The 23,377-nt window shown below is 38.3% G+C and overlaps 2 protein-coding genes across 4 annotated transcripts in view; one reads left to right on the forward strand and one right to left on the reverse strand.

The window, feature by feature from the left end:
• The window catches only part of MSL2 (MSL complex subunit 2), a 45,229-nt gene extending 39,969 nt beyond the window's left edge, over nt 1-5,260 (forward strand). The window contains exon 2 of the mRNA XM_049870481.1: nt 750-5,260. Within this exon, the coding sequence (XP_049726438.1) occupies nt 750-2,341 (1,592 nt within the window). The 3' untranslated portion in view covers nt 2,342-5,260. The remainder of the gene's footprint in view (nt 1-749) is intronic.
• Nucleotides 5,261-6,393: 1,133 nt separating this feature from the next.
• The window catches only part of PPP2R3A (protein phosphatase 2 regulatory subunit B''alpha), a 281,206-nt gene continuing 264,222 nt past the window's right edge, over nt 6,394-23,377 (reverse strand). For 2 of the 3 annotated variants that reach the window (XM_049870478.1, XM_049870479.1), the window contains exon 15: nt 6,406-8,039. In XM_049870478.1, the coding sequence (XP_049726435.1) occupies nt 7,913-8,039 (127 nt within the window). In that variant the 3' untranslated portion in view covers nt 6,406-7,912. Of the gene's footprint in view, nt 8,040-23,377 lie in introns of all 3 variants that reach the window. The other variant, XM_049870480.1, reaches the window with a different exon arrangement.

The following is a 23,377-nucleotide window of genomic DNA, read 5'->3' on the forward strand; positions in this document are numbered from 1 at the left end:
TCTCTTTTTTTGGTGTACATTCTAGCTAAGGTTTTAGGTGTTTTTAAAGAACCACTTTTTGGTGTTACTGATTTATTTCTTTGGTTTTTCTGTTGTCTCTTTTATTGGGTTCTGCTCTAATCTTAAATATTTCCTTCTTACCACTTAGTTTGCCCTTCTTTTTTATTAAGGTGAAAGCTTAGGTTATTGGTTCCAAGGCCTTTTCTGGTTATCAAACTTCAAAGGTATAAAATTCCCTCTTAGGTAGTGTTGTAGCAGTATTTCCTAAGTTTTGATATGTCATGTTTTTGTTTTCATTCAGTTCAAAATGCTTTCTAATTGCCCTGTGATTTCCTCTTTGACTCATAGGTTATTTAAATTAATGTTTAATTTCCAAGTATTTGGGGATTTCCTTGATTTTTAATTTAATTCTGTTGTAACCAGAGAACATTGTATGATTTAAATTCTTTTATGTTCATTGAGATTTGTTTTACAGCCTCCTATATGATCTATCTTGGAGAATGGGGGCAGCCCCAGACCAGAAAACTGCAGATTGCCACTATTTGAGATAAGGGAATGGGGAATATGGCATGGAAATGAAGTGAGCTATTGAGTATTGTTCTCTTTCTTTTGTATTTTTTGCTGTTTGGTGAGTTTAAACAGTCTCACATTTTGACAGATTACTTATAATCTCATCTTAATTCCAGTATATGAAAATGTTTGTTTATTTTACTAAAATTTTTGCTTTCCTCCTTTTTTTCCCCTCTTAGGACATTTGCTACAAGACCCTATTGCACCTACCAACTCCACCTGCCAACACTATGTCTGCAAAACTTGTAAAGGCAAGAAAATGATGATGAAACCTTCATGTAGCTGGTGCAAAGACTATGAGCAGTTTGAGGAGAACAAGCAGTTAAGCATCCTAGTGAATTGCTACAAAAAATTATGTGAATATATAACACAGACTACCTTGGCACGGGATATAATAGAAGCAGTCGACTGTTCTTCTGATATTTTGGCTTTGCTTAATGATGGATCATTGTTTTGTGAGGAGACAGAAAAACCCTCAGATTCATCCTTTACTTTGTGTTTGACACATTCCCCTTTACCTTCAACCTCAGAACCTACGACTGATCCTCAAGCTAGTTTATCTCCAGTATCTGAAAGCACCCTCAGCATTGCTATTGGCGGTTCTGTTATCAATGGTTTGCCTACTTATAATGGGCTTTCAATAGATAGATTTGGTATTAATATTCCTTCACCTGAACATTCAAATACGATTGATGTATGTAACACTGTTGACATAAAAACTGAGGATCTGTCTGACAGCCTGCCACCTGTCTGTGACACGGTAGCCACTGACTTATGCTCCACAGGCATTGATATCTGCAGTTTCAGTGAAGACATAAAACCTGGTGACTCTCTGTTACTGAGTGTTGAAGAAGTACTCCGCAGCTTAGAAACAGTTTCGAATACAGAGGTTTGTTGCCCTAATTTGCAGCCCAACTTGGAAGCCACTGTATCCAATGGACCTTTTCTGCAGCTTTCTTCCCAGTCTCTTAGCCATAATGTTTTCATGTCCACCAGTCCTGCACTTCATGGGTTATCATGTACAGCAGCAACTCCGAAGGTAGCAAAGTTGAATAGAAAAAGATCCAGATCAGAAAGTGACAGTGAGAAAGTTCAGCCACTTCCAATTTCTACCATTATCCGAGGCCCAACACTGGGGGCATCTGCTCCTGTGACAGTGAAACGGGAGAGCAAAATCTCTCTCCAGCCTATAGCAACTGTTCCCAATGGAGGCACAACACCCAAAATCAGTAAAACCGTACTTTTATCTACTAAAAGCATGAAAAAGAGTCATGAACATGGATCGAAGAAATCTCACTCTAAAACCAAGCCAGGTATTCTAAAAAAAGATAAAGCAGTAAAGGAAAAGATTCCTACTCATCATTTTATGCCAGGATGTCCTACCAAGACTGTGTACAAAAAACCCCAGGAAAAGAAAGGGTGTAAATGTGGGCGTGCTACTCAAAATCCAAGTGTTCTTACATGCCGCGGCCAACGCTGCCCTTGCTACTCTAACCGCAAAGCCTGCTTAGATTGTATATGTCGTGGCTGCCAAAACTCCTATATGGCCAATGGGGAGAAGAAGCTGGAGGCGTTTGCTGTGCCAGAAAAGGCCTTGGAGCAGACCAGGCTCACTTTGGGCATTAATGTGACTAGCATTGCCGTACGCAATGCTAGTACTAGCACCAGTGTAATTAATGTCACAGGGTCCCCAGTAACAACATTTTTAGCTGCCAGTACACATGATGATAAAAGTTTGGATGAAGCTATAGACATGAGATTCGACTGTTAAATCAGTGGGTCTTTAGACCTACCTCTGGTAGGAAAAATAGCTACAGTTTTACGGCAGCTATGGTTCTGTTGGTTTAACTTGCCGGAGCTCCTGCGTATAGATCACTTGTATCAAGTGTTTTCATTGCTAAGTTATATGTGTTAGTGTCGGGGAAATAGTTTGCAGTTAATGGAGGAGTAACCCTACAACTATATGTCCTTAGTTCTTACAGAACCTCATAGTTTGAGAACAAATGCTGATGCAGCTGATTTATACAAAATGAACTTTGGCAAGGAAAATAACATTAACCTCATTGTTTATGGTCATGCTTTGTGCATAATCAAAGTTTATGATTAAATGTAAGGAAGTGGTATCTAGTCAGTACATAAAGATTGTGCTAATTTTTTTTTTGTGGAAAAGTAGCCATTAGTTTGTTCAGGAGACTCAGTGCTGCCTTCAGATGCCATTGATATTTCTCCTGTTGAAAAGCTGATGTGTCCAGCTCAACCTTTGTGGTGACATAATACCATTTCTGATCATGAAAATTGGCTACGTGGTGTATGTAGCAGTTCTTAAATCAGCAGTATTATGAAAGAAAATTTATTGGCCCCTCATTAGAATATTTAAGAAATCCGTCTTTTAAAAAAGTGAAAAAAACTGAAATTCTATCAGACCGCAGATGTTTAGCTGTTCTGTTTATGCTACAAAACTCTTCTGAGTTGAGCCCTTTTTTTAGTTAAGTCTGATTCATTTCTAGGAAAAAATTCTACACCCCTCCTTCGCTTTGAACAGTGTTCTAATTGGTTAAATGAAGTGGAGAAAAGTAGTTTTATTCCAAAGGTAATTGAATTTGGACTATACATATGTGACAGAACTTAAAACAATTATAAAAAAATGTTTTACTTAGAAATTAGGATTTATTTGAAATAATTTTGGAATAATGCCCCCAGACTTACCCAGATTTATGCATTATACTTATTGCCATTGGCCACTTATTCAATATTTGCTTCCTTTAATAGTTTGCCACAGATTTTATTTTGAATATGCTCTTTTTTTTAGGGTGCTATTCATTATGAAGGCTTCTTTGTAGAAGCCTAATAAAAATGCCTTTTTATGAAGCCTGTGCGTTTAAAAAAAAAAAAAAATTTTTTTTTTTTTTTTAGTGCGTTTAGGTAGGTTTAAAGCTAAGAGGATTTTCTTCAGAATGCCCTTTTCCATGTAAAGCACAAACTACGTTCCCGTGTTGCCCTTCTTCCCTTCAGTTTTTATGGGGAAGGCAAATGAGTCACAAATATTTTGTTGAAGGGAAATCTAGTCAGTTGCTTCAAAGAGCACAGCCCAAATAAAACAAGGACTGACTAGGTTGTAAAGACGTGACCTGGTGAATTTCGAGATGCTGCTTTAACAGTGCTTACTTAAAAATACTGCTGGAAAATCTCCAATTTCTACTACATTCACCATCTCTAGTGAGATCTGAGATATATTGAAGTTATGTTTTGATTTGGCACTCAGCATGTTCAATGATGGTTACTCACCTAGTACAAAAAATGGAGACGAAACCTTTGGACACAGAGCAGATGACACCTCCTTCTGTTTTGTAGTGTATCCTGGTGTCATTTTCTGTGAATGTGGTCAGGTAGAGTTGTTTTTGTTGTTGTTGTTGGTTTTTTTTTTTTTTTCCTCCCCTTTGTCTCTTTTGGTGGGGTGGGGGTGGGCTAAAGCCATAGGAAGAAAAATGTGATGTATGTGTCCAGTATGTACTATTTTGTTTCTGTTTTGCAAGAAGATTGAACTATTTTTGATAACAAGAGTAAATGGTGGAAAATGCTTCTTAGTTGTCTTGTCTTTATTTTCCAAGTTTTGGAATTTTATTTAATTCCTTCAAGTGTTAGCAGTGTCTTATGAAACATGTATTTGCCTAAAATTTGTAATAATTTTGTGTTGAACCCAGATGCCCTGCTATATAAACTTGTAAATCTTTTCTTTATTTACTAATGATCACTGCAAAAATGACTAGAAATGAGATTGTACACATGGGTGATTAGGATATATTTTGCAAATCTCAATTTCCTGATACTATGATCTTGAAATTCATAAAGTACTTTATTGCGTCCCAAGTTTGATAATACTAGTTTTCTGTTTTTGAGGCATGGGAGGTTGGCAATATAGACAAAGTGGAAATCATCAGTATGTGAAGGCCTTGATTGTTATGTAATATTGCCAGTGATGAATTCAGGTGGTTTTTAGCACAAGTTTCTCTTTTTTATGCTGGTATTCTCACTGCCACATTTTTGGAAACCTGTATTACACCTTCAAATTTACCAATAAATGTTAGTTTTCTAATTCTATGTTGTAGAATACTGAGGAGTTCGGGATAGCATGCTCTGAGTGGTCTGCTTTATACATCTGGGGGAAGAGTAATTAATTACAGTGCCTTGATTTTTATATTGTTTTTATGCCTCGAGTTATTTGGGAATGCTGATCAATGGCTAACTTGGCATGACTGACAGATTATTCCTGAAGTGACTGGATTTACCTCATGAGGCTTGGAAACCACCAAACATTAACAGCATTTAATATGACACATCTTCAGTGCTCTTTGGGTCCTCGTTATTAACATCGATGATCAAATGATTTTTCTCTGAAGGTTATGTAAGAAGCTTTAGAGCTGACAGTTTATCTTTTGTTTAGCAGGTTTAGTTTGGTCCTAGGGTAAAGCATTTGTTTTATTCATTGTGTTTTGGCTCTCAGAACAATTCCATGATGATCTTGCTGAAGCACACGAGTTTTACAATGATCAGATGAAAAATGAAATTGCCCCCCCCAACCAGAAGTAACAAATGCTTTAGGAAATACTAGATTCAAAATACATTATCTAAATCTAATACTTGAATGCATTTTATGCTTTTCCCTCTGCTTTTTAAATAGTTACTGAAATAACAGATACACATTCTGTTTAAAAAAAACATTATGCATAAGGCTAAAGTCACCTTTGAACCTCTCACACCCAAACCCTAATCCTCCTTCCTTTCACCAGAGGAAACCACTTCAGTGTGGGGTGTTACCCTTCCAGACCTTACTTGATAGTTTTCCTAGGGGTTCAAAGAGTTATTTTCTGAAACTCAAGCTTGTTTACATACAGTATAACTTTTCAAACATAAATTGAGTTACCAAAAACCAAAACCAAGCCTGTTGCTGGCGATTCCAACTCAGTGATCCTGTAGGACGGAGTGGAACTGCCCCATAGGGTCTCCAAGGAGCTGCTGGTGGATTCGAACTGCCAACCTTTTGGTTTGCAGCTGAGCTTTTAACTGCTGTGCCACCAGGGCTCCAAACTTAGTTATAAGTGTGATTAGAACCAAAAGTGCGTAGTGATCATTCTAGTGAACATGATTCATATTTGACAGTTTTTCTTTATTTCGTTCTGCAAAAAGGGAAAAACAAAAGTCATGCAGCCTTCTCCATCCAAACACACCTTATCGTTTACAAAAACTGAGCAAATGACTTCTTATTTATAAACACTTGAACAGTACATGGTGATACAGAATAAGGTGCAGGGAAAACACACAGAATTCTACTTTATCTTGATTACCTCAGCAATTAATGTTATGCTGTGAAACTCAAGTTTCATTGAATAGCATTCAGATCATAACAACCTTTGATGTATCTTTTATCAAGGAGCCTGGAATATTATAACTTGAAATTTCCGGTTTGGCAGTAATGATTATATTCAGCGTGATCTTTACCAGAAAGTCAAGCAATATACTGCCCTAGTTTCTCAAGCCACACTCCTTGCATTCAGATCTAAGAGTACATGAAACATATGTTTATAATGTCTGAAAATGTGGTACTTTGGGAAACCTAAATTTATTTTAAACCAGCCTTATCTTAAATGCAATAGTATTGCTAGCTGTACTTTTACATTTACAGACTGTTTTTAAACTAAATACGGGTCAAAATTAAAGTAAGATGACTTTAGTATGGAGCAACAAGGGAAAAAGGCAAAGCCAGATGTTAAGAAAATATATATATACACTGGAAAAATGAATATTTTTATTTTTTTGCTGAGTCTTAGAAACAGTTTAGATCATTACGGATAATAAAACCTTTAAAGCATATCTGGTTCTAAAAAAAGCCAGTATTACATTTTTTGTATTTTCATCTGAAATAAATGGTTGCTTTTCTTCCCTGGTAAAGGCTGGATGGGCTGGACAATAAATTCATGTTATCACATAAGTGATCCTAATAATTTTATCAGTGTTCTTAGGTTACTGCACGTAGTGTTTTCTAAATTTAGTCACTTTTAAACTTTGTTCTGCGTAAACTATTAGTTTTAATAATTGTCACTTTCTATAATGGTTTCCATTAAACCAGATGGTCAGTTCTAATCATGAAGATAAAATAACAGGAAACTGGGAGGATTTTGTCTCAGGAAGGATTGTTAACTTGCTGATTATGGAGTTTATAAATTCCCTCACTTTTTGCCTACCATAGCCCAAGGTATGGTTACTTAAATGCCTGACCTGCAGACCTGCAAGGGGGCCAAGATGGTGCTGAAGGGAAGCTATTCTGACACTTTTAGGACTTAAGATAAAAAACAAAACAAGAGGAAAAGATGATTTTTGACAAAGATGCTAAAAAGGTGCCTGGAATAGTAGTTTGTTTTCAACATGAAGAAACTGTTTACATTGAGGCCTTTACTGTCCGCCTACTTTGTAATACTTAGTAAAGGAAGGAATATAGTGTAGTTAAAAATTTTCATGTTAAGTCTTTAATTTTCCTTTAAGTCTTCAAATAGGCCTTCTAATACGAAGAGACGGGGGATTCAACTAATTTGGAGATTAATCAGTTCTCTACAAATGTTAAAGAGTTTTTCCCCCAGATGTGAACCAAATTCTGTACTTGTCTTCATCTAGTAAGTTTTTTCTTGAGATTTTATATAAGATCTACAGTCATGATTGGGGAAGGATTATTCAAAGCTTGGCAATAAGGTTGGAAAGCCCAGTGGTTACAATACCTGAGGATGTAAAGTGACTCATAGCTTGGCAGGTCATTGTGAAATTAAACTGGTAAGTTCAAGATCTTTCAACTCCAGTACACATAAAATTGAAAGAAGTCTCTGAGATGTTTTGGCAGTGCTTTTATTACCAGGGCTGAGTCAACTCTGGAAGCCCTTACTGCTCTTTCAAGTTTCAAAAATTTTTAACTCAAGTTGAAGGTTTCTTTTAGGCTCCATAGGAGCCCTGAGGGGCCTCAGGGATGCTGACCGACAGTGAGGCAGTTCCTACTTCTGTAGAGTGAACTGTGCTTGGCACTGTCCACAAGAGATCCCTGGTATAATCAGGGTTGTAGAGAGTGGATTCTCAGACTTTGGAAGGTGATGTACATGATTATATTTGGTTTTGAGGAAAAGCTCTGCAAGAGGTTTGAGGCAAACTGGAGGAGTCTCCCAAGTTGAGTGTGTATCCAGACCTATTGCTTAAAAACACTTTAAGGTTCCTAGGGCAGACACACACTTGCAGAAATCAAAGCCTTTAAGAAAGCAGTGTACAAATGAGCATTTCTTCACAAGAAAAAACATCCAAAATACAGCTACTCTTCATCCACTGACTGAAGCTTTCCACATTTCTCTGAAAGGTTTGAGGTTACTATTTTATTTCCTTTGTTTCCAAATTCAGAGGGAGGGACAGGTTCATCTGTTTCATAGTCTTCAAAGGAGCTGAAAGAACAAAAAGAAGTCAGTTTGGCAAACCAGAGACTGAAGACCAGCCTATGAAAGTATCCTCAGTTGCTAAACGGTAGCTGTAAACAACAGAGCATCTCTCTAGAGAAGAAAACATTCTTCTCCCTGTTGCTTGAAACTCAAATCCATGTTAGAAATTGCTGAAATCTCTGCTGTATAAAGCTTTTCCTAGGAGTGCTTACTGGGAATGAGAGCACTATGGATAGTGTTAGGTTAGGGTGGATTTGAGGTCCATAAATCAACAACTCTGTGAACGGTTCCACTGAAGTGGGCTCCGTGCAGCCTGGGAAACTTTCTCAACTCCCAAATTACTTCCATCCATGGCTTTCAAGCAGCACACTTCAGATGTGCAAGTGTGTACACAGAACAGACTATACAGCCCGTTCACGTGTTTCCCTCCATCCTCCGTTGCGGAACCTAGCGTACCTAGATGTTCATCCTGAGGAAGATCCCCCGTTCACTTCCTTTAGAGAGTTACCGGTATACTCTGAATTCCACATCCTCCAGGCTATCCTGAAGGTGGATTTAGGTGGAGTTGACACAAAATATATTTTATCTCTTGGAAATGCTGCCTGCCTGAAGTATTACACCAGAAAGCGGAGGTTACATCTGAGCGCGGAAAAAGATACATGATCAGTTAGCAACGTCTAGTACAGTATTTGGCTCCACCGGCTTAGTCTTGTTAACCACTGTAGGGCCTTACACAGCAGCACTCGAACAGAAACACCTGGACATAACAGTCTCTCCATCAGACATACCACCACAGATGAGCGAGGAAAAATATGCTGAGGCAGGGATACCCAGTAGGTGGCACCGATTCAAGTAAGACATTTTTTGCTTGCAGAGGTTAGAGATGGTTAAATGGGGAGGGGGATGTTTGGAAAGCTTCCCTATGAGTACCAGTTTATGATGCTACCCAGAGCCATTTACAACTTGATTATTTTGCACAAAAGACTCCATATTTAATCTCCACCCCCTCTCCCCAATTTCCTTAAGGTCTCTAACTGGGATATATGCTGGATAAGGAGGCAATAAGGAGGGTACCTTGCTCTAATAAGAGTGAAACAGGGTTGATGGCAGAACCTTCATTTCTGGAACAAGATGCTGAAGAATTAATTCTTGAGATGTGTCTGCTCTATGACTGCTTATTTTGTGTCAGAATGGAAGAGATTTTCTTCCTCTCTGCCGTAACTTGCTGTTTGCAAGCTGTATCTTAAACACTTCGATCAAGTGCTGGAGAGAAATCTGAAGTGAGACTCATTCAGCAACTACTTGAACTCCTGTTATGTATTAAGCATGAGCCAAAAGCTAGGAATATAATGATAAAAAGACTGAACCAGGCCCTTTCTCACAGAGCTTGTGGCCTGGTGGAGCCCATCCGGAATAATGGTTAAGTGGCTTAACCTTAGAGCTTTGAAGTCCGACTCCAATGTCAGGTTCCAGTCTTAAATCATTTATTGTGACTCTGGGCATGTTAAATTAACCCTTCTGCATCAGTTTCCTCAACTAATGAGTTAACAGTTCCTACTTCTCATGAGGCTGAGGTAGAGATTCGGTGAGAGGGCCTGATAAACCATAAACTCTTGGAAAATATCAGCTCCTATTTTCATGATGGGGAAGTGCCGGGGCTCAATGGAGCATGATGCTGATACTTAACCCATATTACGGGGCAGAGTTACAGAGAAAGCCATTGAACTTTTTTTGGCATTTGTGAGTAAAAGATTTAAAGTACATCTTTCTTTCCCACTCTAGTCTCACACCAGAAATGTGATTTCTAGCAATAGATTTAATTCAGTCTGGTACATAAACATATTCTAATGCCCTGTGGGCTGGATAGGCTAGAAGAGTACAGAAGAAAAAGGTGTGTGTGTTATGCTTTGTATATAACGATAAGAAAAGACGAATCTGAGAAAGCTTGAGATGTATCTCTTTGGAGTTTAGCAGTCACAGCCAAGTGACAGCAGTAAATCACTTGGGCCGCAACTTCCAATTTTCTCTCACAATCCCTGATGTCAACTTTGTCCATCCCTTTGTTTCCTCCTCAGAGATTAAAAAAAAAAAACCCATTGCCATTGATTCTGCCTCATAGTGACCCTATAGAGAGAACTGTAAGATATTTATCCCTCTTCTTTCTTCTTCAACCCACTGCAGTCTACTATTGGTCCCCACTGCTACACTAAAACAGATCTTGTCCAGGTCACCAGTGAACCCTCATGCTCATGATGTCCACATTTTAAATGTTCCATTCAGACCTCTCCTTTGAGCTCTAGATTCACATCCACATGCCTACTTGATTTCTTGATGATTCACTAGTTTCATACTTCTGATAGGACTCTGTGTTCCTCCAACACCCCATCTGTTCCCTCACTAATTGTACCCATCTCAGTAAACGGCCCCACCATCCATTCAGTTGCTTAAGCTACAAATCATGGAGTCCTGTATGTCTTTGTTTTACACCTCCTATCCATCAGCAAATTTGTTGATCCAAACTATTGGCAAGTTACCACTTAAATAGATCTTAAATCCCTGTTTTTCTCTATGGTAACTGCTGTCACCCTAGCCTGAACTACCATCATCTCTTACTTAGATGACTGTAATGTCTTCCTTATTCTTCTCCCTGCTTCTGCTCATACCTCCACCGATCCAGCAGAGTGATCTTCAAAGGACGTAAGTGGAATTAATTACTTTCCTGTGTAACACTTTTCAGTAGCTTCCCTAGGCCCCGCAGGACCTTGCTGTTAGATGCTGTTGGGTTGGTTTCACCTCACAGCAACCCTGTGTCAACAGAAGGAAACACTGCCCAGTCCTGCACCATCCTCACAATCGCTACGCTTCAGCCCACCGTTGCGCTCTTTCCAACCACACTTCCCTCAGTTGTTCCCTATTCCAGGTAAGCTGATCTTTTTAAATTTCCCCAACATACTGTTTCCTGTTCCTTTATGTAGAATATTCTTCTTCTAGGCTTTTTGCATAACTGTTTCTTCTCAACCTTTAGCTCTTCAGTTCCTCAGGGAATTCTTCCTTCAGCACCCTAAGCTGGAACCCCCTCTCCATTGTTGGTTCATCCGATTTGTTTCCTTCATAATTACATAATTAAATGTGTCTCTCTTCCCAACTAAATAAAAGTGCCCATTTTGTACTCCTTAATTTTCTTGGGCTATATCTGCTGTAGTGCCTGGCACTACGTACGTGCTCAAAATCAATTGTTGGATGAAAAGAGATGTCTTAATATTCTTGTAAAAAAGTTGTTAGGGAAGGGTAGAGTCAGTGGTATGGTGAGGGTACAGAAGTCATCTTGAAGTCAGATCTGTGAGAGCCTTCCTTTTTATCCAGCTCTTCAGGAGGAATTCCAGAGAACATGGAGGGAGACAGTGAGTCAGTTAATTGCTTCTAACTGCCACTTCCAGGTCACTTGGAATTCTTCTGGAGTCAAATGAAGATTATTATATGAGAGGTATCCTGTTAACTGGCCTTTTTTTTTTTTTTTTTAAGTGAAAGGAAACAGACTGTACTTTTTATTTAAAAAATGTACATGCATGAACGCACAGGTTTTAAATCATGAGTTGTGATGAACGTAAGGACTCATTTAGTCAAAACCAATTCCCTCCTTCCCCTCTCCCATCTATAGGTAGCCACTGTTTTGTTATTTGGATGATTTGCTAACTAGTTTTGCCAGTTCTTGAACTTCACGTGATTAGAATTGTATGGTACGTAGTTTTTTGTCTTTTTTTTTTGTTCAATATTTTTTTTTAATGCATGTTTTAGATGGAAGTTTACAGTGCAATTAGTTTTTCATTAAAAAATTTATACACAAATTGTTTTGTGACATTGGTTGCATTAACTGGCCATTTTTGAGTGAGAAGAAGGGTCAGGATTAAAGCAGAATTTACAGGGTTCACAAACAGCTCACTACAAATCACAAGTATCAAATTGAGAACAGATTTTTTAACATAGAATTAACAGTATTGTTAATAACATTGAAATAATGGTTCATGTATTTTTTTTAACCAACAATGTCATTGCCTTTAGGAACCTGTTCCCTTAACAAAGTTTTCTCTTCCAGATGACAGCTCCTGGAAAAAGTACTAAGGCTGGTTTTACAGATTCCTGGGAGAGAAGCATAATAACTGAATTTGGTAGAGATAATGACTAGCACACACATAGTCTGACAAAGTATTTTATGCAGTTTTAAGGTGGTGTCTGGGTGTTGTGGTTTAATTCAAATTTCGGGGATTATTATTGTTTACAAGGACAAAGGACAGAATATTTAATTCAGGGCCGGTATGGGGAACCCTAAGACATACAGTAGGTATAGGCATAGAATGAAATGTTAATTAGTTCCCTATTTTGGAATCTGTAACACTTCAACTATAGGAGTGGATGAATTTTACCTTTACACTTTTAAATTAAAAACAAGTATCCAAAACCATTTATATAAACAATGGGTTAACTGAAATGCTTTAGAAGCTGGTTATTTGGTTCACTGAGGTTTTTTAATCCATCTTTGTTGTTGTTACCATGGCGTTGACTCTGACTCATGGCGACCCTGTGTGTGCAGAGTAGAATTGCTCCATAGGGTTTTCAAGGCTGCGACCTTTCAGAAGCAGATCGCCAAGCCTGTCTTATGAGGTGCTTCCGGTTGGGTTCGAACCGCCAACCTTTTGGCTAGCAGTTGAATGCTCATTTATGCCACCCAGGGACTCCGGTTAACCATAAAGTGATTGGAAAAGTCTTTTGTTTCAACTCTTGTTAAAATTTCCTAATAAGTAACGCCCATTTTCCAGCCTCAGGAAATTGGTCTCATTTCATTTTTTGATGGTTGAAGGTTTCTTGCAAGTGACTGTATTAGTCTCCTAGGGCTGCCATAGGAAATTACAAGACTGGTGGCTTAGAACAACAGAAATTTATTCTCTAAGTTTTGGAGGCTACAAGTTCTAAATTAAAGTGTTGGCAGGACCATGCTGCCTCTGTAGACTCTAGGGAAGAATCTGTTCTGTGACACTCTCCTAGCTTTTGGTTGTTTCCAGCAGTCTTTGGTGTTCTTATTGGTGTATCCCTCCAATCTCTTTGTCTTCACATGACTGTCTTCCCTCTGTGTGTGTGTCTCCTCTTCTTATAAGGATACTAGTCATATTGGATTTAGAGCCCACACCAATCCAGTGTGACTGCAACTAATTATATCTACGAAGATCCTATTCCCAAATAAGGTCACATTCCACGGTACCATGTAGACATGAATTCGGGGGGTGGGGGGGGCATTATTCAGCCCAGTGCAGTGCTCCAGGATCATAAGACCACCAGTTGTTAATTCTTATTATGGGTGTAGGCAGTATAACAATTTTGGCTACATATATCCTAATTATGGACTCAAAGGGAAGGACATTCATTTTTATTACCAAGCACAGTGCCTGGCATAGAAAAGATACCAGTGAATATCTGTTGAAATAAATTAAGTTTGATTTGTTTTGTTGAATGTATATAAAACACCATATTAACTTCTGTCCATATAAAAGCTTTGTACATTGAGCATTGTAGAAAAAGACCCCGAATTATTATAGCAGTAAAACTATACTCATGCTTTGGAATATTAATTCCTGTCATTTTTTCTTTCTCCACACCCCAATATACACATGTATGTGCACACACACTCCACTATCCCGCTCCTCTGCCTTCCACTTCACTGAGGATAATCAGTTTCCAGACAACCCCTTACCTGCAGACTCAGTGGCTTACTTTCCTGGAAGATTGCTCTGGTGGGCTCTTGGCTGGCCTGCCTTATTTTCCTGAGCTGGTAGAAGTAAATGTAGAATTTCACAAAGACTAATTTGTATGAGGTTATATTTAACATAAATTCTAAAGGAAACGCTGCCTTTACTGAAAAAACATTTAGTAGAAAACAGTTCTTCTAAACTACCAGTAATAGTTGTTTGAGAAAACACTCTGAAGTATTAAGAATCGTATGTTTGAAAACGCTAGATTAAGTGCCAAAAGGAAATAGACCAGAGTGTTAATAATGATTATCTCTGGGTAATTGAACCAAGGGTAATTTTTAAGCTTATATTTTTTCAATTTTTCTGCAACAAGCCTGTGTTTCCCTACTAATCAGATAAAGACTTTAAAAAAAAAAAAAATCTAGGTTACTCAAAAGTGAAGCTGTTGGTGAAACAACACCAGAGTGTAAGAAAGCATTCTAAAAGGCCTTAACTAGTCAAATTAGCAGAAAAAGCTTGTTTCTGATTACGGATGGTCTCTCAATTTCTTTAGAAACACGAAGGACCCTTTAGCCTGCTTTACATAATTTTTGTGAGGTTTTTAACTTTACTGCAGAAACCCTGAGAATTTTAATTATAAACATATAACCTACCATCTTTGTATAAAACCACCCACTGCCGTTAAGTCAATTCTGGCTCAATAGCGACTCTATGGGACAGAGTAGAACTGCCCCATTGGGTTTCCAAGGAGTGGCTGGTGGATTTGAACTGCGACCTTTTAGTTAGCAGCCAAGCTCTTAACCACTGCGCCACCAGGGCTCCAATCTTTGTATAGGTGACACATTTAGATGAACAGGTGTAAGTAACTGGCACCCTGTCTTTGTGGTTTCTCCTTCATTGCCTGGTTGAATTTATGGAAATGCCATTGTATGTTGTGATCACCTTATCTGGAAGATGTGATAATTCACAATGTTTACAGCCTTATACCCACGGAGACACTTGATCCTCCTTCACCTCATTAATAGATTACTTAATGAAGGCATTACTAATTACCAGGCTTGAATCAGAAGTTACAGGTACTTGGCACAAAGGCTACCTATGATTGTTGTTAGAGTGGTAAAGTAGATGGAGAATTTCAAGTTATTTTTGGAGGCCCAAGTGGGCTCCTACAGTTACCCTTGTGAGGTGGCTGCTAGTATTGCTGCCTTCTGTGTTACTCAGTAAACATTTGCCGAGGACCTCCAACATCCCTGACATTCTGCCAGGTGCTGGGATTACAAGATGAATAAGACAAGAGTCTCTGCCCTAGGGGGAATCCAGAGTCTAGTGGAGAGACGCAGAGCTTAATTTTTTCAAGTGTTTATAGGCCAGACACTGTTGGATATGTTATATACGTTATCTCCAATTCTCAGTACAGCCCTGCTGTTCATGTGACAGATACTGTGTGCCATCATGTACTGTACCCTGGGAATGAAGGGAACAAGGTAGATGGTGGAATGCTAATATTACAGTTGATTAAACCCTAGTTCAGAGATGTTAGTAATGTGCCCAAGATGACATAAGTGGTAGCAATGGTAGCCATTGTTTGTTTATTACATAAGCACTGTGCTAGGGCTTTATATTATATACATTGTCTTACTTAGTCCTTAAAACAGCATGTATGGCAAGTGGAATTCTCATTGTATAGAGGATGCTGAGGCTTGGATGCCTGAGATCACATAGCTAGTAAGTGGCAAAGCAGGAGCTGAATTTAGGTTTGTCTAACATTCTATGCTTTTAACCACAATGTTACACCCTCGCATCTCTTCGTAAGAGTAGTAGTGTTGTTAGGTGCTGTGGAGTTGATTCCAACTCATAGCGACCCTATGTACAAAAGAAGAAAACACTACCCAGTTATGTGCCATCCTCATGATTGTTATACTTGAGCACACTGTTGCAGTGACTGTGTCAATCCGTATCGAGGGTCTTCCTGTCTTTCGCTGACCCTTTACCAAGCATGATGTCTTTCTCCAGGGACTGATCCCTTCTGATAACATGTCCAAAGTATGTGAGACAAAGTCTCACCATCCTTGCTTCTAAGGAGCATTCTGACTGTACTTCCTCCAAAACAGATTTGTTCGTTCTTTTTGCAGTCCATGGTATATTCAGTATTCTTCGCCAACACCGTAATTCAAAGGCATTGATTCTTCTTTGGTCTTCCTTATTCATCATCCGGCTTTAACATGCATAAGAGGTGACTGAAAACACCATGACTTGGTTCAGGCACACTTTAGTCTTCAAGGTGACATCTTTGCTTTTTAACACTTTAAAGAGGTCTTTTGCAGCAGATTTGCCCAATTCAGTGTGTCATTTGATTTCTTGACTGCTGCTTCTACGGGTGTTGTCGATCCAAGTAAAATGAAATCCATGACAACTTCAATCTCTTGTCCATTTATCATGATGTTGCTTATTGGTCCAGTTGTGAGGATTTTTGTTTTATGCTGAGATGTAATCCATACTGAAGGCTGTCATCTGTGATCTTCATCAGTAGGTGTGTTAAGTGCTCTTCGCTTTCAGCAAGCAAGGTTGTGTCACCTGCATATTGCAGGTTGTTAATGAGTCTTCCTCCAATCCTGATGCTCGACCCTGACACATACCTTTCCTGACTTTAAACCATGCAGGTATCCCCTTGTTCTGTTCGAACGACCACCTCTTGATCTATGTACAGGTTCCTTATGAGCACAATTAAGTGTTCTGGAATTCCCGTTCTTCACAGTATCCATAATTAGTTATGATCCATACAGCTGAATGCCTTTGCATAGTCAATAAAACATAGGTAAACATCTTTCTGCTATTCTCTGCTTTCAGCCAGGATCCATCTGACATCAGCAATGATATCCCTCATTCCACGTCCAAATAGCTACTATTTATCAGGCATCTACTGTGTGCCAGGTGTTTACATGTATTATCTCAGATTCTCACAACTACCATGCGGTTTAAGTTGCTGGTATCCTCTGAAACTGAGCCTCAGGAGTCAGGTAACCTGCCCAGCTGGTGAGTGGTTGTAGAATCAGATCTGTCTGGCTTCTGAGCCTCTACTCTTTCCAAGGTACCACCATTCTTCTCCTCTTTCTAATATTTGAGTCTGGTAATTTCTCTTTGGCAGTTAGACTCATCCTAACTTATTTTTAAATTCCTCTTGAGGTGAAGCTCTGAGTGGTGTAATGTGTTATCTTCAGATTTGATCTGGCTTTGCTTTTGAACCAGTCAGCTATTAACTCTTGTGAACAGGCCTTTCCTTTCCTTTGTTAACAGTTTTAGTGCTCGATCTCTGAGCTGTGGCTGCTGTAAGCCTTCTCCTCTCCCTGGGAACCTCATCACCCCATGTACTCTGTGTAGGCCTTATCTTATCTCCTGTAACATGAGGAGAGGGCAGTCCAGCAGAAGCCTGTCATATACAGCAGAATTTCACTACAGCTGGTCTCTGCCATCTCCTCTCAGACCACTCACCTGTACTGCTGTCTGCATCCCCTTGTCCCTTCTCTCTCCCCTCCACCCACACTGGCACCTTCTTTTAGTGCTACCACAACTTGAAAAAACTGCTTGAGCTGCCCAGTTTCCTCTCCTCTTTTAGACTAACGTGTGTATAAAGTGTTTAGACCTGCTATCTCTATTTTTTCCTCCCTGTAAAGCAGGTTACAAAGCAATAAAAAACAAAACAAAAAAACCTGTTGCTGTCGAGTTGATTCCAACTCAGCAACCCTATAGGGCAGAGTAGAACTGCCTCACAGGGTTTCCGAGGAACGGCTGGTGGATTCGAACTGCTGACCTTTTGGTTAGTAGCCAAGCTCTTAACCACTGCACTGCCAGGGCTCCTACAAAGCAATATATAGTATAAATTCCATTTTTATAAAACATCTATTTGCATAGAAATGTCTAGAAGGATATACCTCAAAATGATAAAACAGGCTGTCTCTAGGTGGTATATTTCAGGTGAAGATTTTTATCTCTATTTTGTACCTCTTCTGTGGTGAACATGTATTACCTATGTAACCAAACCAAACCTAGTGCCGTCGAGTCAATTCCGACTCATAGCAACCTATGTAACAGAGGAGAAAAAATAACCTTTTTCTTGTTTATTAAAGTAATACATACTGGCCGTATGAACCTCTCATAAATTATAGAACAGTACAAGAAAACAAATTACTTGCAATCCCACAGTCCAGAATTAGCCACTGTTAATATTTTGGAGCATTATCTTTTAGCTTGTGTATATAAATAAACACATTTTTAATACTAAGATTATATCACAATTTTGTAACCTTGATTTCTCCAGGTCAAGTGATGTCTTTGTGCAAGCACAAAATTTAAATGGCTGCATAATATGACACAGTTATACCATGACTTGTTCAACCACTGTACGTTTGTGTTGCTTCAAATTTATTTTAGGATTACCTGTGACCGATGCCAATTAACTGGATAGATCAATTCTATCCATATTTCTTATTATTTGTGATAGATAGCCAGAAGTAAAATCGGGGAGTCAAAGGGGAAAAATTCAGGCAATTGCTGTGTATTGTCAAGTTACTTTCCAGGGAGGTTTTGCTACCAGCAATGTCTGAAAGTGCTTGTGTTAGAGCACAGTCAGGCCCTAGAAAGAGTGAGGTGTTTTTGTAATGTGCTTCCTCTGTGAGAAAGCAGTTAAGACACTTCATTTTAATTGTATCTGTCTTCCCTACTAGGGCCAATTATCCCATCTTTGTTCACCAATATTCAATAATGGTTAATGTAAGTAGAAATGCAAACATTTACTGGATTAATATTCTAAAAAATTTCTGCCAATTTAATAAGCAAATCTGTTTTTGGCTGTTGCTTTTTAAAAACCTGCTTTATTGAAGTATAATTTATATACTATAGAATTCACCAATTTTAACTGTCACAGTTCAATGTGCTTTAGTAAAATTAAAAAATTGCACAACTGTCACCACAATCCAATTTAGAACAGTTTCATCTCCTCATTTGCCCCTCCTGTCCCTTACGCTTGTTCGCATTCAGTCACCACACCCATCCTGGAACTACGCAACCAACGATGGTCTGCTTTCTTGGTTCTATAATTTTGCCTTTTCTAAAAATTTCATATAAATGGAATCATATAATATGTAGCCTTTAGTGTCTTTCACGTAGAATGATGTTTCCGAGAGATTTATACATGTTGTATGTATTTGTACTTCATTCCTTTTTTTCCCTTTTATTTACCGAAATGTAGTTCACATACAATAAATGTTTCACACTCTAAGTATACGATAAATTTTGACTCTTGTATATACCGGTGAAATCATCACAAAATAAGATAATGAAAATATCTACCCCCCTCCCCCAGGTATTTCTGTAAGCTCTCTATGGTAATTTTTTTTACAGAAACATGCGGAAAGAAGATAAGCATAGTGGTGCTTATGAGGGTGCCTGGGGGGGCGTGGTCAGCAAACAGAATGTGGTACACATGTCAATTTCAAAAATTTACACATGCACAATTCAGTGACATTGATTCCATTCTTCATGTCGTACAACCATTATCACTATCTTTTTCTCAATTACTCCACCACAATTAACAGGTCTCTGTGCCCCCTAAGCAGTAACTCCTCCTTTCTGTTCCCTTACCATTGTAACCACCAATAAGCTATGGCTTCATATATTTGCCTTTTTCATGTAAGTATTTGTCCTTATGTTACTTATTTGACTCTGCATAATGTGTTCGAGGTTCACCCATGTTGTGGCACGTGTCAGGACTTTATTCCTCTTTATGGCTGTGTAATATTCCCTCGTATGTATATATTACATTTTATGTATCCAGTCATTTGTTGATGGACATTTAGGTTGTTTCCACCTTTTGTTTATTGTGAATAGAGCTGCAATGAACATTGGTGTACAGGTTTCTGTTTATATTCCTGCTCTCAATTCTTTTGGGTATATACTTAGGATTGGGATTGCTGGGTCATGTGGTAGTTCTATGTTTAGCTTTTTGAGGAATCTCAAAACTTTTGCACAGTGGCTGCAGCATTTTGCATTCCCACTAGCAGTGGATGAGGGTTCCAGTTTCTCCACATTCTAATCAACACCTGTTATTTTATTTTGATCATGGCCATTCTAGTAAAGGTAAGGTGGTATCTCATTGTGGTTTTTATTTGCATCTCCCTAATGGCTAATGACGTTGAGCATCTTTTCACGTGCTTGTTGGCTATTTGTATATTCTCTTTGGTGAAACGTCTATTCAAGTCTTTTGCCCATTTTTCAACCAGGTTGTTTGTCTTTTTGTTGTTAGATTGCAGGTGTTCTTATATATATTCTGGGTATTAAACCTTTATCAGTTCCCCAAAACTTTCTTCCATTTTGTAGGTTGTCTCTTCACTTTGTTGATACTCATTGCAGTTTTAATTTGTATATTCCTAATGTCTGGTGACGTAGAGCATATTTTCTTTTTTTTTAAAAAAAAATTTTATTGTACTTTAGATGAAGGTTTACAGAACTAGTTTCTCATCAAACAGTACACAAATTGTTCTATGACACTCATTAATAACCCCATGACATGTCAATGCTTTCGCTTCTCAACCCTGGGTTCCCTATTACCAGGCTTTCCTGTTCCCTCCTGCCTTTTAGTCCCTGCCCCAGGGCTGGTGTGCCCCTTTAGTCTTGTTTTGTTCCAAGGGCCTGTTCAAACTTTGGCTAAAGGGTGAACCTCAGGAGTGGCCTCATTACTGAGCTGAAAGGGTGTCCAGGGGCCATACTCTCAGGGCTTCTCCAGTCTCTCAGGCCACCTAGTCTGGTCTTTCTTTTTGAGTTAGAACGTTGTTCTACATTTTTCTCCAACTCTGTCCAAGATCCTCTATTGTGATCCCTGTCAGAGCAGTCAGTAGTGGTAGCCAGGCACCATCTAGTTGTACTTGGACTCAGTCTGATGGAGGCTGTGTTAGATGTGGTCCATTAGATGTAGAGCATATTTTCATATACTATTTGCTATTTGTATCTTATTTAATGAAATGTTTATTCAAATTTTTGCCCATTAAAAAATATTATTAGTCTTAATTATTGAGTTGTAAGAGTTTTTGTTTTTTTAAAATATATTCTGGATATGAGTCTTTTATCAGAATGTTTTAGACATTTTCTCCCTGTCTTTTCATTTAATTGTGTCTTTTGAAGAGCAATAGTTTTCAATTTTGAAGGAAGTCCAATTTATAAATTTTTTTACACATGCATAATCCAAGGTCACAAAGGGTTTCTCCTATGTTTTATTCTGCAGTTTTAGAGCTAATATTTAGGTTATTATCTATTTTTGCATATGATGCAAGGTATGGATTGAAGTTCTGTTCTTTTTTTTGCACAGGGTTATCAATTATTACAGTATCATTTTTGAAAAGATTATCCTTTCCACTTCTGTTGAAAATTAATTTATCCATATATATGAGAGAGTCTACTTCTGGAGTGTTTATTCTGTTTCATTTATTTATGTTTATACTTACACCAATACTACAGTGTCTTCATTGTTTGTTTTATTATAAATTATGAAATCAGGGAGTGTAAGTCCTTCAACTTTTTTTTTTAAAGTGTTTCGGCTTTTCTAGGTACATTTATATATAAATTTCAGGATTAGCTTGCCAATTTCTAGAACAAAAACCTGCTGGGACTTTAATAGGGATTGGGTTAAGTCTGTAGATCAATTTGGGGAGCACTGATACTTTAACAATACGGAGCCTTCCACTTCTTCTATTTATTTAGGTCTTTAATTTCTCTCAGCACTGTTTTGTAGTTTTTAGTGTAGAGGTATTATACACTGGTTTTTGTATATTGAGGTATTATACACTGATTTTTGTATACTGAGCTTACATCCTGAGACCCTGATAAGTTATTAGTTCTAGTAGCTTTTTGATAGATTTCTTTGGACTTTCTATTTATGCAATCCCAATGTCTGTGAAACAGTTTTACTTCTTCCTTTCCATTCTGGATGCCTTTAGTGTTTTTTTTTTTTTTTGCCTTACTGAACTAGATATGACCTCCAGGTACAATGCTGAATAGAAATAGTGAGAGTGGACATTCTTCCCTTGTTCCTGATCATATGCGGAAGGCATTCCATTTTCACCATAAGTATGTCAACTCTAGATTTTTTGTAGATTCCCTGTTTATCAGGTTGAAGAAGTTCCCTTCTTTCCTTACTCGGGTGAGAATTTTTTTTTTTAAATCATTTTTGGGTATTGAATTTTGTCAAATGTTTTATTTTTTTTGGGTCTATTGAGATAATCATGTTGTTTTTTGCCCTGTATCCTATTTATATGGTGTATTGTTGTTAGGTGCTGTCAAGTTTGTTCCAAACGAAACACTGCGTGGTCCCATGTCATCCTTACAATCATTGTTATGCTTGAGCCCACTGTTGCAACCACTGTATCGATCCATCTCATTGAGGGTTTTCCTGTCTTTCACTGACCCTCTACTTTACCAAGCAGGATGTCCTTCTCCAGGGATTGGTCCCTCCTGATAACATGTCCTAAGTACCTGAGACGAAGTCTCGCCATTCACGCTTCCAAGGAGCATTCTGGGTATACTTCTTCCGAGACAGAATTCGTTCTCCTGGCAGTCCATGGTACATTCAATATTCTCTGCCAAAACCATAATTCAAAGGTATCAATTCTTCTTTGGTCTTCCTTATTCATTGTCCAGTTTTTCCATGTATATGGGGCAATTAAAAATATCACGGCTTGGGGTCAAATGCACCTTAGTCCTCACAGTGACATCTTTGCTTTTTACATTTTAAAGAGGTCTTTTACAGCAGATTTGCCTAATGCAACGCGACATTTGATTTCCTGACTGATGCTTCCATGGGCATTGACTGTGGATCCAAGTAAAATGAAATCCTTGACAACTTGAATGTCTTCTCCGTTTATCATGAAGTTGCTTATTGGTCCAGTTGTGAGGATTTTTGTTTTCTTTATGTTGAGGTATAATCCATACTGAAGGCTGTAATCTTAATCTTCATCAGTAAGTGCTTCAAGTCCTCTTCGCTTTCAGTGAGCAAGATTGTGTCATCTGCATATCGCAGGTTTTTAATGAGTTTTCGTCGTACTTCATATAGTCCAGCTTCTTGGATTATTTGCTCAGCATACAGATTGAATAAGTATGGTGAAAGGCTACAACCTTGATGCAACCTTTTCTGATTTTAAACTACACAGTATCTTTTTGTTCTGTTCAAACAACTACCTGTTGGTCTATGTACAGGAACCCCATGAGCACAATTAAGTGTTCTGGAATTCCCATCTTTGCAGTGTTTTCCATAATTAGTTATAACCCACACAGTTGAATGCCTTTGTGTAGTCAACAGAACACAGGTTAACATCTTTCTGATATTCTCTACTTTCAGCTAAGATCCATCTGACATCAGCAATGATATCCCTCATACCATGTCTTCTTCTGAATCTGGCTTGAATTTCTGGCCTTGTTGATGTATTACAGCAACCATTTTTTAATTATCTTCGGCAAAATTTCACTTGTGTGTGATATTAATGATATTGTTCGATATTTTCTACATTCTGTTGGATCACCTTTCTTTGGAATGGGCACAAATGTGGATCTCTTCCAGTC

The sequence above is a fragment of the Elephas maximus genome, chromosome 26 (assembly GCF_024166365.1).
Source record: "Elephas maximus indicus isolate mEleMax1 chromosome 26, mEleMax1 primary haplotype, whole genome shotgun sequence".
Classification (NCBI taxonomy): Eukaryota; Metazoa; Chordata; class Mammalia; order Proboscidea; family Elephantidae; genus Elephas; species Elephas maximus.